The sequence below is a fragment of the Rhinolophus sinicus genome, chromosome 15, assembly GCF_057876585.1.
Source record: "Rhinolophus sinicus isolate RSI-liver-muscle chromosome 15, RSI-T2T, whole genome shotgun sequence".
Classification (NCBI taxonomy): Eukaryota; Metazoa; Chordata; class Mammalia; order Chiroptera; family Rhinolophidae; genus Rhinolophus; species Rhinolophus sinicus.
In genome coordinates, this window is record NC_142515.1 from 133,818,550 (window position 1) to 133,836,328 (window position 17,779).

General features: G+C 47.7%; 1 protein-coding gene across 33 annotated transcripts in view; it reads left to right on the top strand.

Annotated features, from left to right (window-relative positions):
• The window catches only part of ANK2 (ankyrin 2), a 359,674-nt gene that overhangs the window by 246,983 nt on the left and 94,912 nt on the right, over positions 1 to 17,779 (top strand). For 30 of the 33 annotated variants that reach the window (XM_074338595.2, XM_074338609.2, XM_088792641.1 and 27 more), the window contains 5 exons: positions 3,693 to 3,791; positions 9,775 to 9,873; positions 14,666 to 14,863; positions 16,977 to 17,075; positions 17,208 to 17,306. In XM_074338595.2, coding sequence (XP_074194696.2) covers positions 3,693 to 3,791; positions 9,775 to 9,873; positions 14,666 to 14,863; positions 16,977 to 17,075; positions 17,208 to 17,306 — 594 coding nt within the window. The remainder of the gene's footprint in view (positions 1 to 3,692; positions 3,792 to 9,774; positions 9,874 to 14,665; positions 14,864 to 16,976; positions 17,076 to 17,207; positions 17,307 to 17,779) is intronic. The other 3 variants (XM_088792646.1, XM_088792643.1, XM_088792644.1) reach the window with 1 other exon arrangement.

Sequence of the window (17,779 nt, forward strand, 5' to 3'; positions counted from 1 at the left end):
TAGAAAGACACGTATTTTATATGTGTTATATGTTTAATGGTATGCTTTCATTGGAAAGGTTCACTGATGTGATAATTACAACGCTCAGTGTATTCAGGAAGGATGTAAGGCGACTCATGAGCACAAAGGCGGGAGGAGAGAATGACGCTGCAGGGACATGTACAGTCAGAACAGGGAATGAAACAAGCACAAACAGGGTCAACGGGAAATCGTAATCAGAATGGGACATCTCAGCACGGCAGTGCTTGGTGTTACGACTAACGTGGACTGAGGTGGGGCAGTTCCAGTCAGGCAACTACAAAGTGCTCTACGCTGGACATGACAAGCTCGGAGGAAACGGAGTGACTGTAATTCCGCAGTTTGTGGCTACACCGCAGGTCTGACCGAGAACGTCAATCAGACTTTCGGGAAAACCGGTTACCATAACCATCATTCAGGTCTATGCTCCAACTGCAGAGGCTGAAGAAGATGGAATTGAAAGATTCTACACAAACTCAAGAAGAAATTGACAGACTCCAACAACCTAAGACTTGCTGGTAATTATAGGGACTGGAACGCAAAAGTGGGTAATAAAACAGGGTCAAATGTAGCCAGAGTATTTGGACAAGGGGTCAAAAATGTCAGATCAGTTTGGGCATTGCTGCAAAGCCAACAATCTGTCCATCACAAACACATGCTTCAAACAACCGAGCAGACGACTGTGCACGTGGACATCACCAGATGACCAACACAGATCAAATACACCAAGTAACTGGAAGCAGGAGATGGAGCAGCTGTGTTCCCTTTGGCCAGACAAGGCCAGGAGCAGACTGTCGTGCTGATCACGTGCTGTTGGCACCAAACGTGAGCATGACGCTGAAGGAGACCACAACAAACATTGGGGTGCCAAATGTAACACAGTAGCGTTACTGGTGGGTTAAAGGCTGCAGAAAAATCAGATGTGCACTGTTAACTGACCAAGAACCAGAGCTGTGGACTGAAGCTAGAAATACCATTAGGGAAGAATGCAAAAACGCAATGCTAGAAGTGAAAGGGACAGAAAAACCAAGATGGATGACAGATGAAACACTAAAATTGTCGAGGATGGGAGAGATGCAGAAGTTATAGGTGCCAATAGCAGGGTTAGCGTTCTGAATGCGGTTTTTCAATGACTAGCATGTAGAGATAAACAGAACTGTTATAATACTCAGTGTAAGAAGATAGAAGAGAACAAAAAAGGAAAAACAAGGGATCTCTACCAGAAGATTCAAGAAAAAGAGGGAAATTCCAACCTGGACTAGGAACGCTGACGGGCCAGCATGGAAGCTCATCATCTGACCAGGAGGAAATGAAGGGAAGGTGGGAACGGACACAGAAATCGGCAGAGAAGAGACGAAAGGATGGCAGATGCCTTTGAAGAAGATTATTAGGAGGAAGAATCCATCATCCTAGAAAACGAAATGAAAGCTGCCCTGAAAGTTTTGGGAAGAAATCAATTACTAGGGATACTGACAGAATTATTTCAAGCCACAGGAGTGAGTCTGTCAAAATCCCAAGAATATGCCAACAAATATGGAAGTGAGACATTGACCTATTACTGGAAACGTTCAGCACACACTGCAGTCTTCAGAAAGGGCAGGCCAGGAGCGCAGTGACAAGGACCATCGCTCCAGCTTCCCACGCAGGTAAGTGACGGTCCAGCTGGTGCGGCGAGGGCGTCTCCCGTCTCCGTCTCCCTTTGATGGAGAAGAAATGCGACGTTCACGCTCTTTCCGAGAAGCAGGAGGCACTGGATGTAACTGCCCACAGTGGGTGGGCCCTGCAGTGCTCCAGCGAGCGTCAGAAGGAGGTTGGTGTGTGTCTCAGGGACACAGTGAAGCATTTGACTGCGTGGACCAGGAACAGCCATGGGCGGCTGGGAAAGAAACAGGCGTGCCCCACCCAGCACTGGATCGTCCTGACACGTAACCTGTGCTGTGGACAGGAAGCTACTCTCAGGACAGATGTGGACAGACAGCTTAGTTTCCTACAGACTGAGGTGTCAGACCCGGGCACATTTTATCTCCCAGAACTGTGTGTACCCAGCACTTAGAATATGAAAAACAGGGCTAGATTCAGAGCAAGGAGGAGTGAAAATTGGTGGAAGGAATAGCGATAGGGTTAGGGTTGGGGTTAGGGTTAGGGTTGGGGTTAGGAGTTGGGGCTGGGGTTAGGGTTGGGCTAGGTGTTGGGGTTAGGGTTTGGGGTTGGGTTTGTGGTGGCGGTTGGGGTTAGGGGTTAGGGTTAGGGTTAGATATGCAGATGACACCATATGATTGGCAGAAGGTAGCAGTAATTTGAAACAACTTCTGCTGAAAGTGAAAGAAGAAAGGGATAAAGTAGGGCTGCATTTGAACCTCAAGGAGACAGAAGCCGTGACTCCAGAAGAAACACACGACTGTAACACAGACAACGGAGAACTGCAGCTATAACGACTGCTGACCTTGGTTCTGTTGTCGCGTCAGATGGAGATGCAGCCAGGAAATCCTGAGAAGGCAGAGACTCACAGGGCAGCAATGGAAAAGGCAGGAAAAGCCACGAAGAGCACACAGGTATCACTGGAGATGAGGCTGAGACCACCCACGCCCTCCTCTTCCCAATTCCTGGGTACGGATACCGAATCTGGCCAGTGAAGAAGGCTGAGAGGCAAAAACTGATTCATCTGAAATAGGGTGTTGGAGGCGGAGCTCTATGGAGACCCTGGACCCCCAGGAAGACCAACCCGTGGGTCCTGGAGCAAACTAAGCCTGAAACACGGCTGGAGGCAAAATGACAGCTCCAAAGCTGTCCTCCCTCGGGCACATGGTGACAAGACAGGGCTCCCTGGAAAGGACAGTACAGCTGGGGAAATACAAGGCAGTAGCAGGAAAGAGGGAGACCAGACATGAGATGGATGGACTCCATTAAAGGGGTCACAGGCTGAGTCCCCAGGAGCCGAGCAGGGCTGTGAGGACAGGACACGGGATGTCAGTCATTCGTGGGGCCACCTGACGTAGGGGCTGACTCAATGGCATGTAACACACACATGCTTAATACAAATCAGCAAATGCAATATATGATTATTTGCAAAATTAAGACATAAAAAAATCAGGTGTATATCCTCGCCATAATGATGACAGATGATAGACTATAAAATAAATATAATTTGTATGTATATGGTGTTTTTATCCTTTGAAGTCTTCTGCACTTAAGCTATGTTGAGTTATTTTCAAGCTGTTTTCGTACTGAACTATTCTGAAGAAGGTATTTTTAAGAATCATTTTTCCACTGGGCATTGTTATGTGTCTGAGTATTTGTATTTTATTTTTAAGCATGGGAAACTAAGACCCCGAATCTTTACGTGTGTGGGTGTTATAGAAAAATGATGGACTTTGGACCACGGTTCTGTCCTTGGTCGAATCTGGAATTGGGTCTATCCCACGAAGGGGCTCCCTTTGTGTCTTGCCTGCAACGTGTCATGCCCATTCCACACGCACGCTGTAGTTGTTGGCTTACGTATGCTCTTCCAGTCCATTTTTCATTCTCTGACTAAAGTGCTTTGTGGTTTGTGTGCTTTTTTTGTGCCTTAAAAATTGGAGACCCTGAAATGTAGAAACTCGGATCAGGCTGCCGTGTGGGCCCCGGTGTCCCGAGCCCTGTGACACTCAGTGTGCCCTGTTCTCTGTCCTCTGCAGAATGGGATCACCCCTCTGCACGTGGCCTCCAAAAGGGGGAACACAAACATGGTGAAGCTCCTGCTGGACCGTGGGGGCCAGATCGATGCCAAAACCAGGGTGAGTGTCCTCCCGTGGTGACGCTTTGTATTCCTTTACCTGGCAGGCACCTGCAATGCCAGGCCCCAAACACACGCCGTGCCTTTTCAGGGGGGTCGTCGTCTTGGATCTGATTTAAACCTCAGACAGTATCAAAAAGCTTCACATTGCAAAGTGGAATTAGTGTTTTCTCCTAAGTAGCTGGAGAAACAGCACAGTCCTCAGTGAGACGGTTTTTCAGGTCCTACTTACTCATCTTCTGGGAACAAAGATCAAGGATGGGACCCCAGCATCTCTGGTTTGGTCGGTCGTAGGTACAGAAACCCAAACTCATAGTGTACATTAAGCCACGAGAGGGTGGGTTTTTCATAAAATACTTTAATACATGTTGGAAACCTTTTGCTTCTAACTTTCCAGTTCCTAGATCATTTTTCTTAAGTGGTTATGCTACGCTGAGCAGAGCAGGAGGTCAGAGGTTACACTTGCGAAAGAATGGCCTGTGCTTATCATGCTGCGCCTTCACTCAGGCCAGCTTCATAAGAGGCAGGGCCCTTTCTCTATTCATTCCAAACTTGTGAATTAAAATACAGTTCAGACTTTTTGTGCACTGCCAACAAATAGACAATAAGAGGCAGGAGAATGCAGATGTTCAATGTACAGACCGAGGCAGACCACCTGATTTCAGAGTCTACATGTCTCACTTACCAGCTGTGTGGTATTGGCAGTTTACTTACCTTCTCTGAACTTAGGCCAATAATAGTTCCTAACTCACAGGGTTTCGTGAGAATTATCTCTTAGATATTATGATTTATCTCTTTAAAAGTGAGGTGGGCAAATTCCTGAGCTCCTCGTAATTTTTTATTATGATACCGAAATTATAATCAGTTACTTGCATAAACATTAAACTAGTAATTCAACGTCAGTTCTCTGGAGTGGATTTGGTTAATCCTAGACTTCAATAAAACTTTAAACATTCGTATAATATGAAAATTCTGAAATGTGTGGTGTAAGAAGTCTGTGTGATGGCAATAGACTCCCTTGTGATGTGTTGTCACTTTGTTTAATTCTGGGACTTGTGTTCCCAGGAGTAAGGTGGAAATCTGGGAAATCCCTTGCAAATCCAGAGGCTGACAAGTGTTTGGCTTAATAAGCCTTATCACCTCTGCGGTTCTAGCAACACAGCAGCTCCCAGCGCTGCGTTCTGGGTTTTAATTACCTCAGGAAACGTGGCTTTCTTAAAGTCCTTTCTCTAAGACGTTTGGTGCAGAGCACTGCTGTCATGGGGGCCTGTGGGAGCTCCTTCGTAGTTCGCTGGTCTGTCCAGGGCATGGCCGTGGTGGCCAGTGTCATTGCACATGAGTCGGCGTGCTTCCTCCCTCCGGCCAGGTGCACGCCCTCCCTGTCCTGCGGGGCCAGAGTTGGGAACCACTGTGCTGCAGGCTTCTCGGTATTGTTCTTTCTGTTTAAGTCCTTCAAGCACATTGATAGTGCGATGTCTCCCTACACCCCTGTGCTGTTTCTAGTGAGAGCTAAGAGCGGCAGTGCAAAGACAGCACTTGTGGGAGCAAAAGCATTGTATCTTGCTCATGTCGTGGGATTCGCGTTGGTCTCATTAACTAACGCTTCTCTGGAGGATCATTCATTATTGAGGCCATTGACTTTTTCTCGATATTTGTTTAGCCTTTAAAAGGTACTCTAATTTGCATGCCTACATGTATTTACATATGTAATTTAAAAGTCTAACTCTAAACGAAGGCAGTGCATTTTCATAAACACAGTGCTGAGAAATGGATTCTTATGCCAGTTCTGCCATCAACCAATTGTCCTGGAACAAGGTAGCAATCTAAAGGAAGCTTGGTTCCTTCTGTGAAGGAAGTGTTTGGGCTGCGTTTCACCCCGCGTAGCGTTCAGATACAGCAGGTACAGGAATTTCGTTCAAGCACGTATGCAGGGAGGATGGATTTCTAACTGTGCACATTGTGTGCAGCACTCCTGAGCAAATATGTACTGAGCTGCTGCCTGGAGCCTGAACCCTAAGAGACGCCGCTGGCAAGGCCGACCGGTCCCGGAGGCACAGACGCTGGCGCACAGCACCCGGGGACTGACTGAGCCTGTACTGCAAACGCGGCTAGTCGTCAGCTCCGCCCGCAGAAAAGCTCTGGTCTGTAGCCTTTGCCGGTCTCCTGCAGTGACCACTCCCATCCTTCCTTCAGGCCCCTTAGAGCTGGGATGTGGTGTCACTGAGGACAGGATTGGGAAGAGGCACAAAACACTGGCGGCACAAGTGTGTGTGAGCCGGCTCCGGGCGCCCAGTGTCGGGTGCAGTGCAGACGCTGGCACGGAGCTTTCCCCAGGAGTTGAAATGCTCCCTCATCTCTAAGGGGTAGGATGTTAAAAGCAGTTAGGTTTTCTTAGTTCTGGCTACAACTGAAGGACCTATGTCCTTGCCACGGCGAAATCCAGGCAGAGACAAAAACTGAAATGAAGAGCCATGGCTGGAATTGGAATACTGGATTACTTAAAAAGGAGTATGCTTATATTTTAAAATACAAAAATGTTCTATTTGTTTTTGACTATCTTTTTAGGTAGTACAGTAGAGCTTCTGTATATGGAATTAAGAATAATATAAATATTATCCTTTCATTTTTTTAAATCAGGTCTCAATATCCCCTCGCAATCAAATTAGTCATAATCATTCTGAATTTAGTATATTCTGTCAAGAATTGTCCGTTGTTATTCTCATTTGTAAGGTTTTCATTATCTGGCGAAGAACAAGACACACAGAGGCTTTGGGGTAATTAATTTTTATTAATTAAACCTATCCAGAGCTTCTCCCCCGCTTTCTCAGGACTTTGTCAGTTTCCGAGACATTTGCATCCTGACAGTCTCGTCGTGGACTGTGATCTGACATAAACTCGAAGACGTTTTCAGCAGCACCCTGGTTTTTTGGTATCTGGAAAACCTCATCTTAACGTTAAAACAGAAACTTTATAGCTAGTTAAAAATGACATTAGTAATTCAGGTTTTATTAAGGGCATTATTCTTTTTTATTTTTAAACTTATTTATTATTTAAATGTGGAGATACTCCATGTAAGGTTTATGGTGAAAATATTGAAATACATATTAATGCAAACAACAAAAGTATACAAAAACAGTGAAGAATGATGAACAAAAATCAGCACATCAGAAAAAGTGTCACAGTTGGGCCTTGTTTTTGGAAGTAACAAAAAGAGACAGCAGCAGTGGCCACCAGTTGTCATGTGCGTATGACGTCCCGGGCGCCCTGCGACGTACCCTACAGATGCCGTGTGACTTCGTCTTCCCATCAACTCATGAGACATGTTGTTTTCTTTCGCCATTTGAGAGATGAGACTGCTGAGGGGAAAAGCAAGTCCCGTGCGTGGGCTGAGGACACACAGCCTCAGCCCTGGCACAGCCCCTGTCATGCAGCCTTCAGGATCTGTTGCTGGAAGGCCAGTCTTAGCGAGGGGAGGAGAGCGATGGTGTCAGAAACTGACGCTGCGGGTTACCAGCTGGCTCATTGGGGACTGAGCTTCCCTTTTAAGAGCTTCCAACCTCATGGTGTGATTTGAACTGATTCCAGTGAAGACGTAAAGGGAACACTTTTTGGAGGGAAAAACTGCAACTTTCAACGGTCTTAAGAATTTAAGTTAAAAAAATCCTTGACTGCAGAACTTTGATGAGGATTTTTTGCAACAACGGGATGATGTACTTTGTAGGAAATACCCCATATCCACTCAGGTTGAGCATGTAATTCACAGTCCTTTCTAAGGCAGACCAACTGCATCAGTAAAATGGAGGATTTAGAACTGATTTAATCTCTATTGTTCGTTGACGTTGCTTGTGGGGTTATTACATGTTCTCCCTATTTTCCTGTTGTTCGGAGAGTATTCTGGAGGTTTCCACATGGTCACACAATTAATATTTCAAGTAATCCATGCAAATCACCTTTTCTAACAACGATTTAAGTCAGCACCCCGACCCCGTCTTTCACATGGGCTGTAAGTGAAACTGGGTAAGGGAAGTCACGCCCATTTTACGTGTCGTGAAGCTGAGCCTCAGCGCGTCACCGGGGACTGAGCCGAGACGCACACCCAGGGCTCTGGGACCTCAGAGCCCACACAGGGACTGCTGCACAGAATGCCTCCGTTAGCTGGGCACCAGTTCTCGCACGCTGGGCCTCAGCGAAGCCCCCACAGGAACATATGTGAGGAACGAAGTGGACGTAACTGTCACGTGAAGCATGTAGCAGCTGTGGCCCCACCACAGGTCCACTTACCGAGGTCCAAATGCATGATCCTTTCATTCCTTAGCCTGTACTTTCTCTGTTAGACTCCTGTCCGGCAAACTTTAAAATGACTTGGCATCCCAGCTACCACAGTAAAGTGAGTTTTTGCTGGAAGAGCAGTCTTTTCATGCTAATTCCTCAAGCTTCCAGGTCTGTGGTTATTCAGAGTCCTAATACCAGCCAACCAGACTTAACAACGCAAGCATCATTATCAGTCCGGGTTCCGGCTGAAAACAGATGGCACTTGAATTTGATAATTTGAACAGATGCCAATGAAGGGCCTGTTTACAATTCTGAGGGTGGACTAGGGAAGGTAGAGGGACACAGTGTGTCCCTGGGGTTGGCAATGGCAGGGCAGGCTCCCATCCCTGACCTGAAAGGTGAGACGTAGAAGACATTACCAGAACTTCAGGGAGAGAATGGATGCAGATGGCTGCTTTGGCAGGAGCGTGACTTTGGTACAGAGATGCACGCAGCCAGACCTAGGAGACCCAAAGCAGCAAGACCTCCCCATAGGCCAGCTAGCCCGAGCCGGAGGGCAAGGAGCCCACTGATAGATCCAGAGACGTGTGCTTGTGGGGCACACAGAGTGGGCAGGGTGGGGCACGGGTCTGGGGGGTAACTGGAAGGTCTGACACACAAACCCCCGGAGAGTGGGTCAGCAGAGGCAGATGATACATGCATTAGGGGGAAAGCATAAGCCAGAGGTGCAGTCCTGGAAGGGGACACACAGACGTGGGCCTTAGAGTTCTGGGGAGATGACGCGCTCCGGGCCCCGTGGCTGCCCACCAGCCCTCACGCTCCCAACTGCTCCCTACGGTCTCTCCCCCGTTCCCCGTGACACTCTCCATCTTCTGTTCCTGAAGCCTGAAATCACCACTGAATTTATGTGCTCAGGATTTTGTTTACTCTCTCACTTCTTGTCCATTTCGTCTCACGTTTCCCACCTCCTCTGCTTTTGGGCCTCCCCACAGAGAAATTAAATGCAGAGACAGGGGGTATTTAGGAGCACTGTACAGGCAGAGACTACCTGAGAAGTACCCGTTCAGGATGTCTTATGAATAACTTACAGTCATGCTACAATTTTATTCGATGCTGTTTTAATCCTATTTTTAATAATACATTTTATCTTTGAGAAATCATTATGTAGCTTGTAGATGAAAAATGTGTGTGGCAACCTTTAGAAGAATGTGAAAAAAATGACCCTTTCTGTTTATGAGCTTCAGAGAGCATTTAAGAAAATTTGTGAGAATAGTGGCAATTCAAGAGAGAACATAGATGGATAAAATTAAAGAAGAATTTATGGTAAAAGTTGTGTTAGGACAACCAAAATGAAATCAGTGAAACAATTTAGCGTCTGAGTTGGCTCCAAGCAACAGGGCTCAAGATCAGCAACCTTCCGAACCTGCGAGAACACTTGACCGGCAGCAGCGCCTGCCACACCGGCCTCCCACGCGCCGGGGCTCTGTGCTCCCTTCCTGCCCCTGTCCCTTCTCTGTCCCTCTCTCGCTCCCTGTCAAGAGCCCTCTGTCGTTGTCTCTCTCACCGGCCTTCTCCGTCATTTAACTGATAGTACATCTCTTACCGGCCTGCTAAGTCACTAGGATTGAGCTCAGGACACCCTGTCTTCCAGGTGGCAGTACAGCGGGGTTGGTTTATAAAGAAAGTGAATGAATTCCTTCCTTCTGTGGCAGGATGGCTTGACCCCACTGCACTGCGCTGCACGAAGTGGACATGACCAGGTGGTACAGCTTCTGCTAGAGCGGGGCGCCCCCTTGCTGGCGAGGACCAAGGTGAGTCACAGGACTGGGGTGGGACCTGGGGGTGGGGGTGTCACAGAACTGGGGTGGGACCAAAGAGCTCTTGAAGCCACTCTCCTGTGATCTCTGTTTCTCATGAAATATTTCCTAGTGACTCAGTATCCGTGTGCTGGAATGCGTAATATGTATCAGCGTTTTCAGAGTGTTTAAGATGGACAGATATGTCCATTAAGATTTACTGAGTGTATGCTTCACGTTCTTTCTGCTAGTCTTACTGCAGATGGAGGTGTAACTATTACTGTGTTACATGTCAATGGGAGTTACTACATACAAATGAGAATAACTTACGTTCTCCGAATCTATGCTTTTGTGATGCTCTGAGATGGCTGTGAATTAATGTAAATTATCTTTTAAAGCAGCACAACGAGCAGTCCAACATCAGTCCTCTAGCTCTCCAACCTTTGTCCCCTAGGCAATCGGGTAAAAAGGAGGACTCACCAGTAGGGTGGGTGGGTTATACTGGATTAGTGGGTGACATGGAGGACACGAGCTGGCCCAGGCCGTCTACAGAGGACGCCTGACAAGCTTCCTGTTCTCTGTGCACAGCAGTATATCTGTCCTTGGTCTCATCTCAGTGTATTCATCCATGGGGAAAACTCTCATCCATATAAATAGAAACCGGTGAGGAGCCGATTTTACAGGTTTGCACTATCAAAACATATTTTTAAAGGCTTGTTACTGTACACTTACCCATTGTCGAGCCTTACTTGGGGTTACCAGAAACTACCATGAAACACAAGTTGAGAACAATCACATGGCTGTTTAATGCCTATGCACCAACCCCCTGCATCCTTAAGACGACAAAGATTGGCACAAAGGACATTTCTTACATGTCGACTCCCCCACCCCCACCCCTGAATAGGATTGGTACCCACTGATGCTCTTATGAGGGCAAGCTGAGAAAAGCCAGGCAGCCAATGTAAGCAGGTTGTTTTCAATTTATCTACATTTTAATTGATACTTAACTGAAATTATTTGGAGCACGTGCCATCTCACACATTTTAAGTATGTAGAGAATGAACTCAGTCTTTAGAGATGTGCTCCCTAGGCCACGAAAGGCCTTCAGATCAGAAACATACGAAGAAGAGAGAGAAATTGTTTTCCTTCTCACCCCTGCATGAATATTGCAGAGACTTGTCTTTACAATGCTGTGTTTTGGGCTGAGTAAGGTACAGATATCAGGGAAAGTTTCACTGAGGAAACGGATTGAAACGGAAATGGAAATAAGAAAATTGCAGACCAGCCATGTTACTTACAACCAATAAAAAGCATGTACCAGATTGAGGATAGGCAGGTGACACTGTTCCACAAACTATAAAATAATGTTGTCCAGAGTTTTCCCGTAATTGTTGTATCACTAATGAAGACCATGGATTACCTAGATGGAGATTTTTAATGGCGTTTTGTAAAATCTAGTATCATTCATATGTAAGGGTCCTGCATGATTATGTTCCTTTACTCATTCATTCATTCATTCGTTAGATCATTCATTCACGCATGCATCTTCTAACTGTCATAGTGAGCAGCTACAGTGTGCCAGGCAGTGTTCTAGTCACTGAGGGACCGTCAGGATGAAGAACATGCAGTCTGTAATTTTAAGAAGCTCAGCATTTAGTAGGTGAGAGAGATGGGGAGACAGGTGCGTCAGTGGGAGCTCTGCAGGGCAAGGCACATGAAGAAGGAACCAACTCGGTGAGGCCACGGGTCCCTACCACCTGACAAGCCTCCCCCCCTCCATTAAGACTCCCCGTTTTGAATTACCCATTATTCCTCCTGCAAGCAAATAGTCATCTGGCTAGTTTTTCACTGCCCCTCATTCTTTGAAAAGTCTAACTCAGCGAAATGTGACTCTTCTCCAATGACCCGTTCTAATCTTCCATGACCGTGATGACCTTGGCAAGCGCCATCCGGATCCTTCCAGTGGGTGTCTCCATCAGGTCGCCGTGAGCCCCCTACAACCTGTCTGTCTGACCTCCACGCACCCCTTCTATGCTCCAGCTAACTGTCCAGAGCCCCGAGTGTATTCTGCAGGGGCCTCAGCCACTGTGTTCACGTCCCTCATCCTCCCAGCATGAATCCGTGTTCACTCACCAGCCACATGTCACCTCACTCAGCGAAGCTCACGTGCTGGCAGCTGCCTGTGGCTGCAACAGACCCCCAGGCGCAGTGACCCGGCTCGCTGGACATCGCCATCCAGAACCTCGAGTCGGCCTCGTGGTTCTGGCCGTCACCAATGCCCAGGCAGTATACGCCCGCTCCCTGCTAACTGACCATTCTGTACTTTCCCTTTTTTCCCTCAAATCTTTCGACTTCTTTCCTTGTCTTCACTTCCCACAACACTGAGAAAGTGGAGGCCATCAGGAGAGAACTGCCACAGACTGCCACCTCCGTCCAACGGCGGGAGCCAGGCCCATATCACGTTGTGTCTGCTGTCTTTGCTGCCAAATGCCACGGCTGCCCACTCCTCCCTTCTCAGACCTCCCTGTCAGGTCTGTGAGAGCAGGACCTCCAGAAGCCAACCTGTCTGTCTGTCTGCGTGCCCTCACTCATCTGCTTTCATCTGTAATTCCCACCCTGCTCGTATGCTGATGACATATGAACGTGCATCGCTCCCACGGCCGCCTGGATGTCTGCCGGGCATGTCAGGTTCAGGAAATGCCAAGTTCAGGGCCTGGTGTTCCCCATCCCCTCCACGTAGCCCTTCGTAGTCTCTCCTATCTCCATTCATGGCTGTCCCGTACTCTCAGTCTCAGGCCGAATGCCTCATCTAGTGCTTGGCCTCTCCCTCCACATCCTATCACCAAACCTTGTCACCTCTTCCTTCAAAATGTGTCACCAAGTCAGCAACTTCTCCACAGTGTCCTCAGCACCACCTGGTCCGGGTCGCAGCTACCCGCTGGATGAGTGCAGGAGTCCCCCGGTGGCCCTTCTCGTCCCTTCACTGCACCCATCTTCTCAGCACAGCTGGAGTGGTGGTGCTGTCGTCACCCTCCCCACGGTGCCAGCTCACTCAGGGCAAGTCAGAGGCCTGCTGTGGCTGGTGAGGCCTCTTCCTTCTCTGGCCTCCCTCAGGCACTTGCCTTCAGCCGCCTTGTCCTCACTGTGGTCCGGTGGGGCCGGTGGTCCCCGCACAGCAGCTTGCACTTGCCTCTCTTCTGCCTTACATGGTCCCCGGACTCAGCAGGACCAGTGCTCCCCGCCTTCCGCATCTTCATCCAGACTTGTCGTCCCACGGAGACCACTGCCCCACGCACACTCCCTGGCCGTCCGGCGCTTTGCTTTTCCTCTTAGCACTGGAGGCCTTTAACAAACACACTCTGAATTTCAGTTCTTCCTCTTTGGAATTGTCCGCTCCCACTGAGAATGTAACCTCCGAGAAGGGTCCCTGTCCCCGGGACTGGATGGGGCCTGAGTGGCACTCCGTCCTTACTTGGGAAAACAAGCAAATAATTCAATGGTACAGATTTTATTTTCCATGTCACCTTTACATGGATAAAACAACATTCAAGACAGAGAGACTGTCAGAGAGACCGACAATACACCAGTCCCAACCCCGCCGAAGCCTGAACTTTTCACTTTGCCCTTGTATGCTTTTCCCCAGACACATAAATTCTTTCTCATCAACTTGCTCTTTTTTTCTAAGTTCATTTTATGAATTTCAAAATATAAAACCAATAATTATGATCAAAGAGTATTTCAAAAACAAAGAAAAACATACTAGTAATTTTAAAACCACATACACTGCTACTACCCACAAACCACCAAATGAGATTTTGATGGATTTGTTTTTAGCTGTCACCCCTCACTGTTGAAATCACCTTCTTTGTTGAGAACACTGGGCCTCGGGTCTGTTTTGACTTATCCAATTTCTGCCTTTTTTAATGTAACGACTGCCAAACTGGGTACTTGGAACAATTATTTTCTACTGACCGTATTTGCACTGATAAGGCCACTCTCTTTAATGTGCAAAGGTTTTCTAATTTAGTTTCATAATACTTTTTTCCTGTAAACTTATTTATTCAACTTTTAAAAAATGAGTCCTACCTAGACTGATAATTATCAGTGAATTTCCTGCTATTTTGTGTCCCTGATGGTGACCTCCAAGAGTTAAGGCTGAAGCTGTTTAGGGCAGCATCAATGATGATAGATTACCCTCAAAATGTACAAGTTGGGAGGCCATTGACCCCTGATCCACATTTGTCTCAGTTTTCTGGCTTTTACATGACTGCCTTCTCCAAGTCTAGTTCATGTGTCATGATAGAGAAAAGGAAGCGTGGGGTTCAGAGCAGCGTGGGGTTAAGAGGTGATGGAAGTCTGTCTTTTCCTGATCCCTCACTTGCTCCTTCTTCATCCTCCTGCCTGTTTAGAAGTTAAGAGATTCGTGCAGAGAGGTGAACTGAATATAGATTTCTGTGTGTAGAATTGGATACGAATAATATAAGCATCAGCTATCACTTGTTTTTTGTACATCTACTGTGACCCCGATAATTGTGAGATCCAACTGACTCATCATACCTACTATGTATTCATTCATGAAAAACATATTCATTGGTGTTTTTGCCTGAGAATAGCAGAACAATGAAATTAACGTTCTCTTAGCTTCCCTTTTTACCAAACATAATCTGCTATATACTTAGATGTCAAATGGAAATAATTTCCTCCCTGCTACCAACTGTGCCAGAGATCCAAAACTGAATTTGCTGTTTCAGAACCTGAAAGTAATGACTAAAATGGGAACTTGCTTTGGTTTTGTCTTGATGCGCAGAATGGGCTGTCCCCGCTTCACATGGCTGCACAGGGGGACCACGTGGAGTGTGTGAAGCACCTGTTACAGCATAAGGCACCTGTCGATGATGTCACCCTGGACTACCTGACGGCCCTCCACGTCGCCGCGCACTGCGGCCACTACCGTGTGACCAAACTCCTTCTGGACAAGAGAGCCAATCCGAACGCCAGAGCCCTGGTAAAGCTGGCCCAGCCCACATTCACTAAGTCTAGATCGGGACAGGCAGACCCCCATGACAGCGGTGGTGCGGACACCACCAGCCATGCACGGTCACAGGCACGCAGTTAACTCTGCTAAACGTGTCACCTCCCACAAGCGCCGCCTCCTTCATGCCTTCACAGTGTGCCGGTAAATGACGGTGAGCAAGGGTAGATTGCAGAGAATAGCAAGGAACATTTCTACAACGAGTGAGTTGCAGACAGAGAGCAACCTCTGGAGCATTAACAATTTTAAATGGGAAATACAAATCGAAAAGTAGGGAGTTATAAAATAAGTTTTAGACACATCTAGATAGAGTGAAAATAAAAGTATGAAAAAGTTAAACTTTATTAATCTTTTTCTGGGAACAAAAAAGGTGGTAAAGTGGTGAGTGGCTCTGACTGTGTCAGATAGTGTCAAATCTAAGCCTGTGAAGAGTTCACTGGGAGATTTTCCTTCCTGAACTGATTACCCAGCCATCGACTAATAGCGAAGGATTGCTTAGTGTCTGACTGCTTCAGGAGGCATTTGATACAGACCATTCCAGACATTGCTCAAGGGAAATTGGCAGGAGGCTGTCCCGGGAGCAGCTTCTGTGTCTCCCAAGGTCTAATGCAGGATAAGTTTTCCTTGCTTCACTTATGTTCTAACCACAAGCGTTGGGACTAATTTATGCCTCCCGTTTCCTAATTCTCAAACTAAAAGCAAACTTTTTGTCATACATTTACATGATTTATGTCAGTTAAATCAGTCTTCAGATAATATTTAAGATGAGAGGATGCCATTACAATGATCAAATATCAAATCTTATTTTTATTAGAAATTTTCTACTAGGATTAATTTATTCCTCATTGACAGGGAAGCAAATATACTTTTAGGGTTATGTGCAATTATGTGAGGATATTTCTTTTCTCACAAGAAGGAAATTACTCATTTTTAATCGGCCAGTGGTCAATAAGCTTATACAGTATTGCAATCTAGTAATCACAGATCTTTTTAGTGCTGCATATATGTGTGGCTATTTCTATGTGGCTTATTACATAGCTCATAAATGTGGACTGACTTAACAGTGAAGAATCAGTCATTAAGTTCAGCGAGACCCTATGCTTTCCTACGTACTCTTAGTGTAGGAAATACTGCCTGATGTCCCCCAATCCCCAAGGGACCTGAAAACTCGTTAACTGGCAGAATAGATATTGTATCTGTAGAGATCATTGTTCAAATACAAACATAATAGTGACATGTGACACATAACTCGTAAGGATTAAGCACAGGATCAGTTAACCAATTTTTATGTAACTTACCCCAATTCTTACACATTAGCCTAGTTTGAAAAGTTTGAAAATGCCTTGAAGAGTTCTCCACATTCCTTTGCTTCTGACAGATACCTCCTTCCAGTTATTCCAGAAATTCTCCATACTTTTCTTGAAAATACTTAGGAATTTAATAATCATTTCTTTATAAAATATATTTGATGGACATATCTTATAAAAACTTATTAATATAAGAAATATAACATCGAGATATAAAATATGATCAACATAATGATTTATGCTAATATACAACTCCTTATAAAACATTGTAATACAAGATATATAACTTTTGAATATAAAAATTACCACCATAAATAATGATTTCCGCCAGTTAGCAGCCCCTCCTCCCGAGGAAAGTGGTAGCAAGCTGAAACGCTGCAGCGGCAGTCACGGTCTTGGAATTTTGAAGTAAATTTGATGAACGGTTTTACACTCCAAGGAACGGCCCTTCAGAAAGCACACTCTTCTCTTTGAGCGTCATCACGCCGTTTCCTATCCGGACCAGGCAGTGTCTCAGACCTTCGCCAGGGTCATTGTCTCCTGTTGTCCCGTCTTTGGAGAGTAGGCCCGTGCCATTTTCTTGGCTGTCCTTTCTCCGTGGCCACACAGGCAGGATCCACGCAGACCCAGCTCTGCAGGCAGCTGACCTGCCGGTCCCGGGTCGGCACCCGCAGCGTTAGGGACTAACACGGCCACGCGGTGTCGCGCCCGCGCTGTGCCAGCATGGAGTGTGGCGACTGTGTGCACGCTGCCAACTAACTCGGTTGTCTCTCGCACAGAATGGTTTCACCCCCCTGCACATTGCCTGCAAGAAAAACCGCATCAAGGTCATGGAGCTGCTGGTGAAATACGGGGCTTCCATCCAGGCTATCACAGAGGTAGAAAACGCCCCGGCACGCGCGGCCTCGCTGGCTCCGCGCCCCTTCCCCGCCCTGGCTCCTCCCCCCGCGCGTGTGGGGGAGCCCGAGCCGCGCGCGGAGCAGTGACACTGCTGTCGCTTTGTTCCGCAGTCCGGCCTCACGCCGATTCACGTGGCCGCCTTCATGGGCCACTTGAACATTGTCCTCCTGCTGCTGCAGAACGGCGCCTCTCCAGATGTCACTAACATTGTGAGTATGGCTGGGCCCGCGGCCGCGGGAGCGCGTGAGCGAGAGCGCGCGTGGCGTGGCGTGGCGTGTGCGGGCCGCGTGTCCGCGTCCGGCGGCGGCCGAGCTGTGGGCCGGGCTGTGGGCCGAGCTGTGGGCCCAGCGCCCCAGACCGCGCGTCGGGGCCACCGTGGCACTTTGCTGAGCGCGCCCAGGGCGCGGGCGGTGCGCTGTGGGCCGAGACCCCGCCTCCCGTGGGCCGAGACCCCGCCTCCCGTGAGGGGGTGGAGGCGCCCCCTGTACCTGCTCGGACAGTGCGAGGCGCGTGGAGCGGACAGGCTCCAGCGGCTGCCGTGAGCCCGGGCCGCCGCCTGGTCGTGTCAAGTCCTCGCGTCCGAGGACGACCGCACACGGACAGTGTTAGGCGCTTTCTCTTGGTACCAGATTCGCCCTCTTGCAACAGGAGGCGTTTTCCAGTGTCGGCCCTTCTGTGAGTG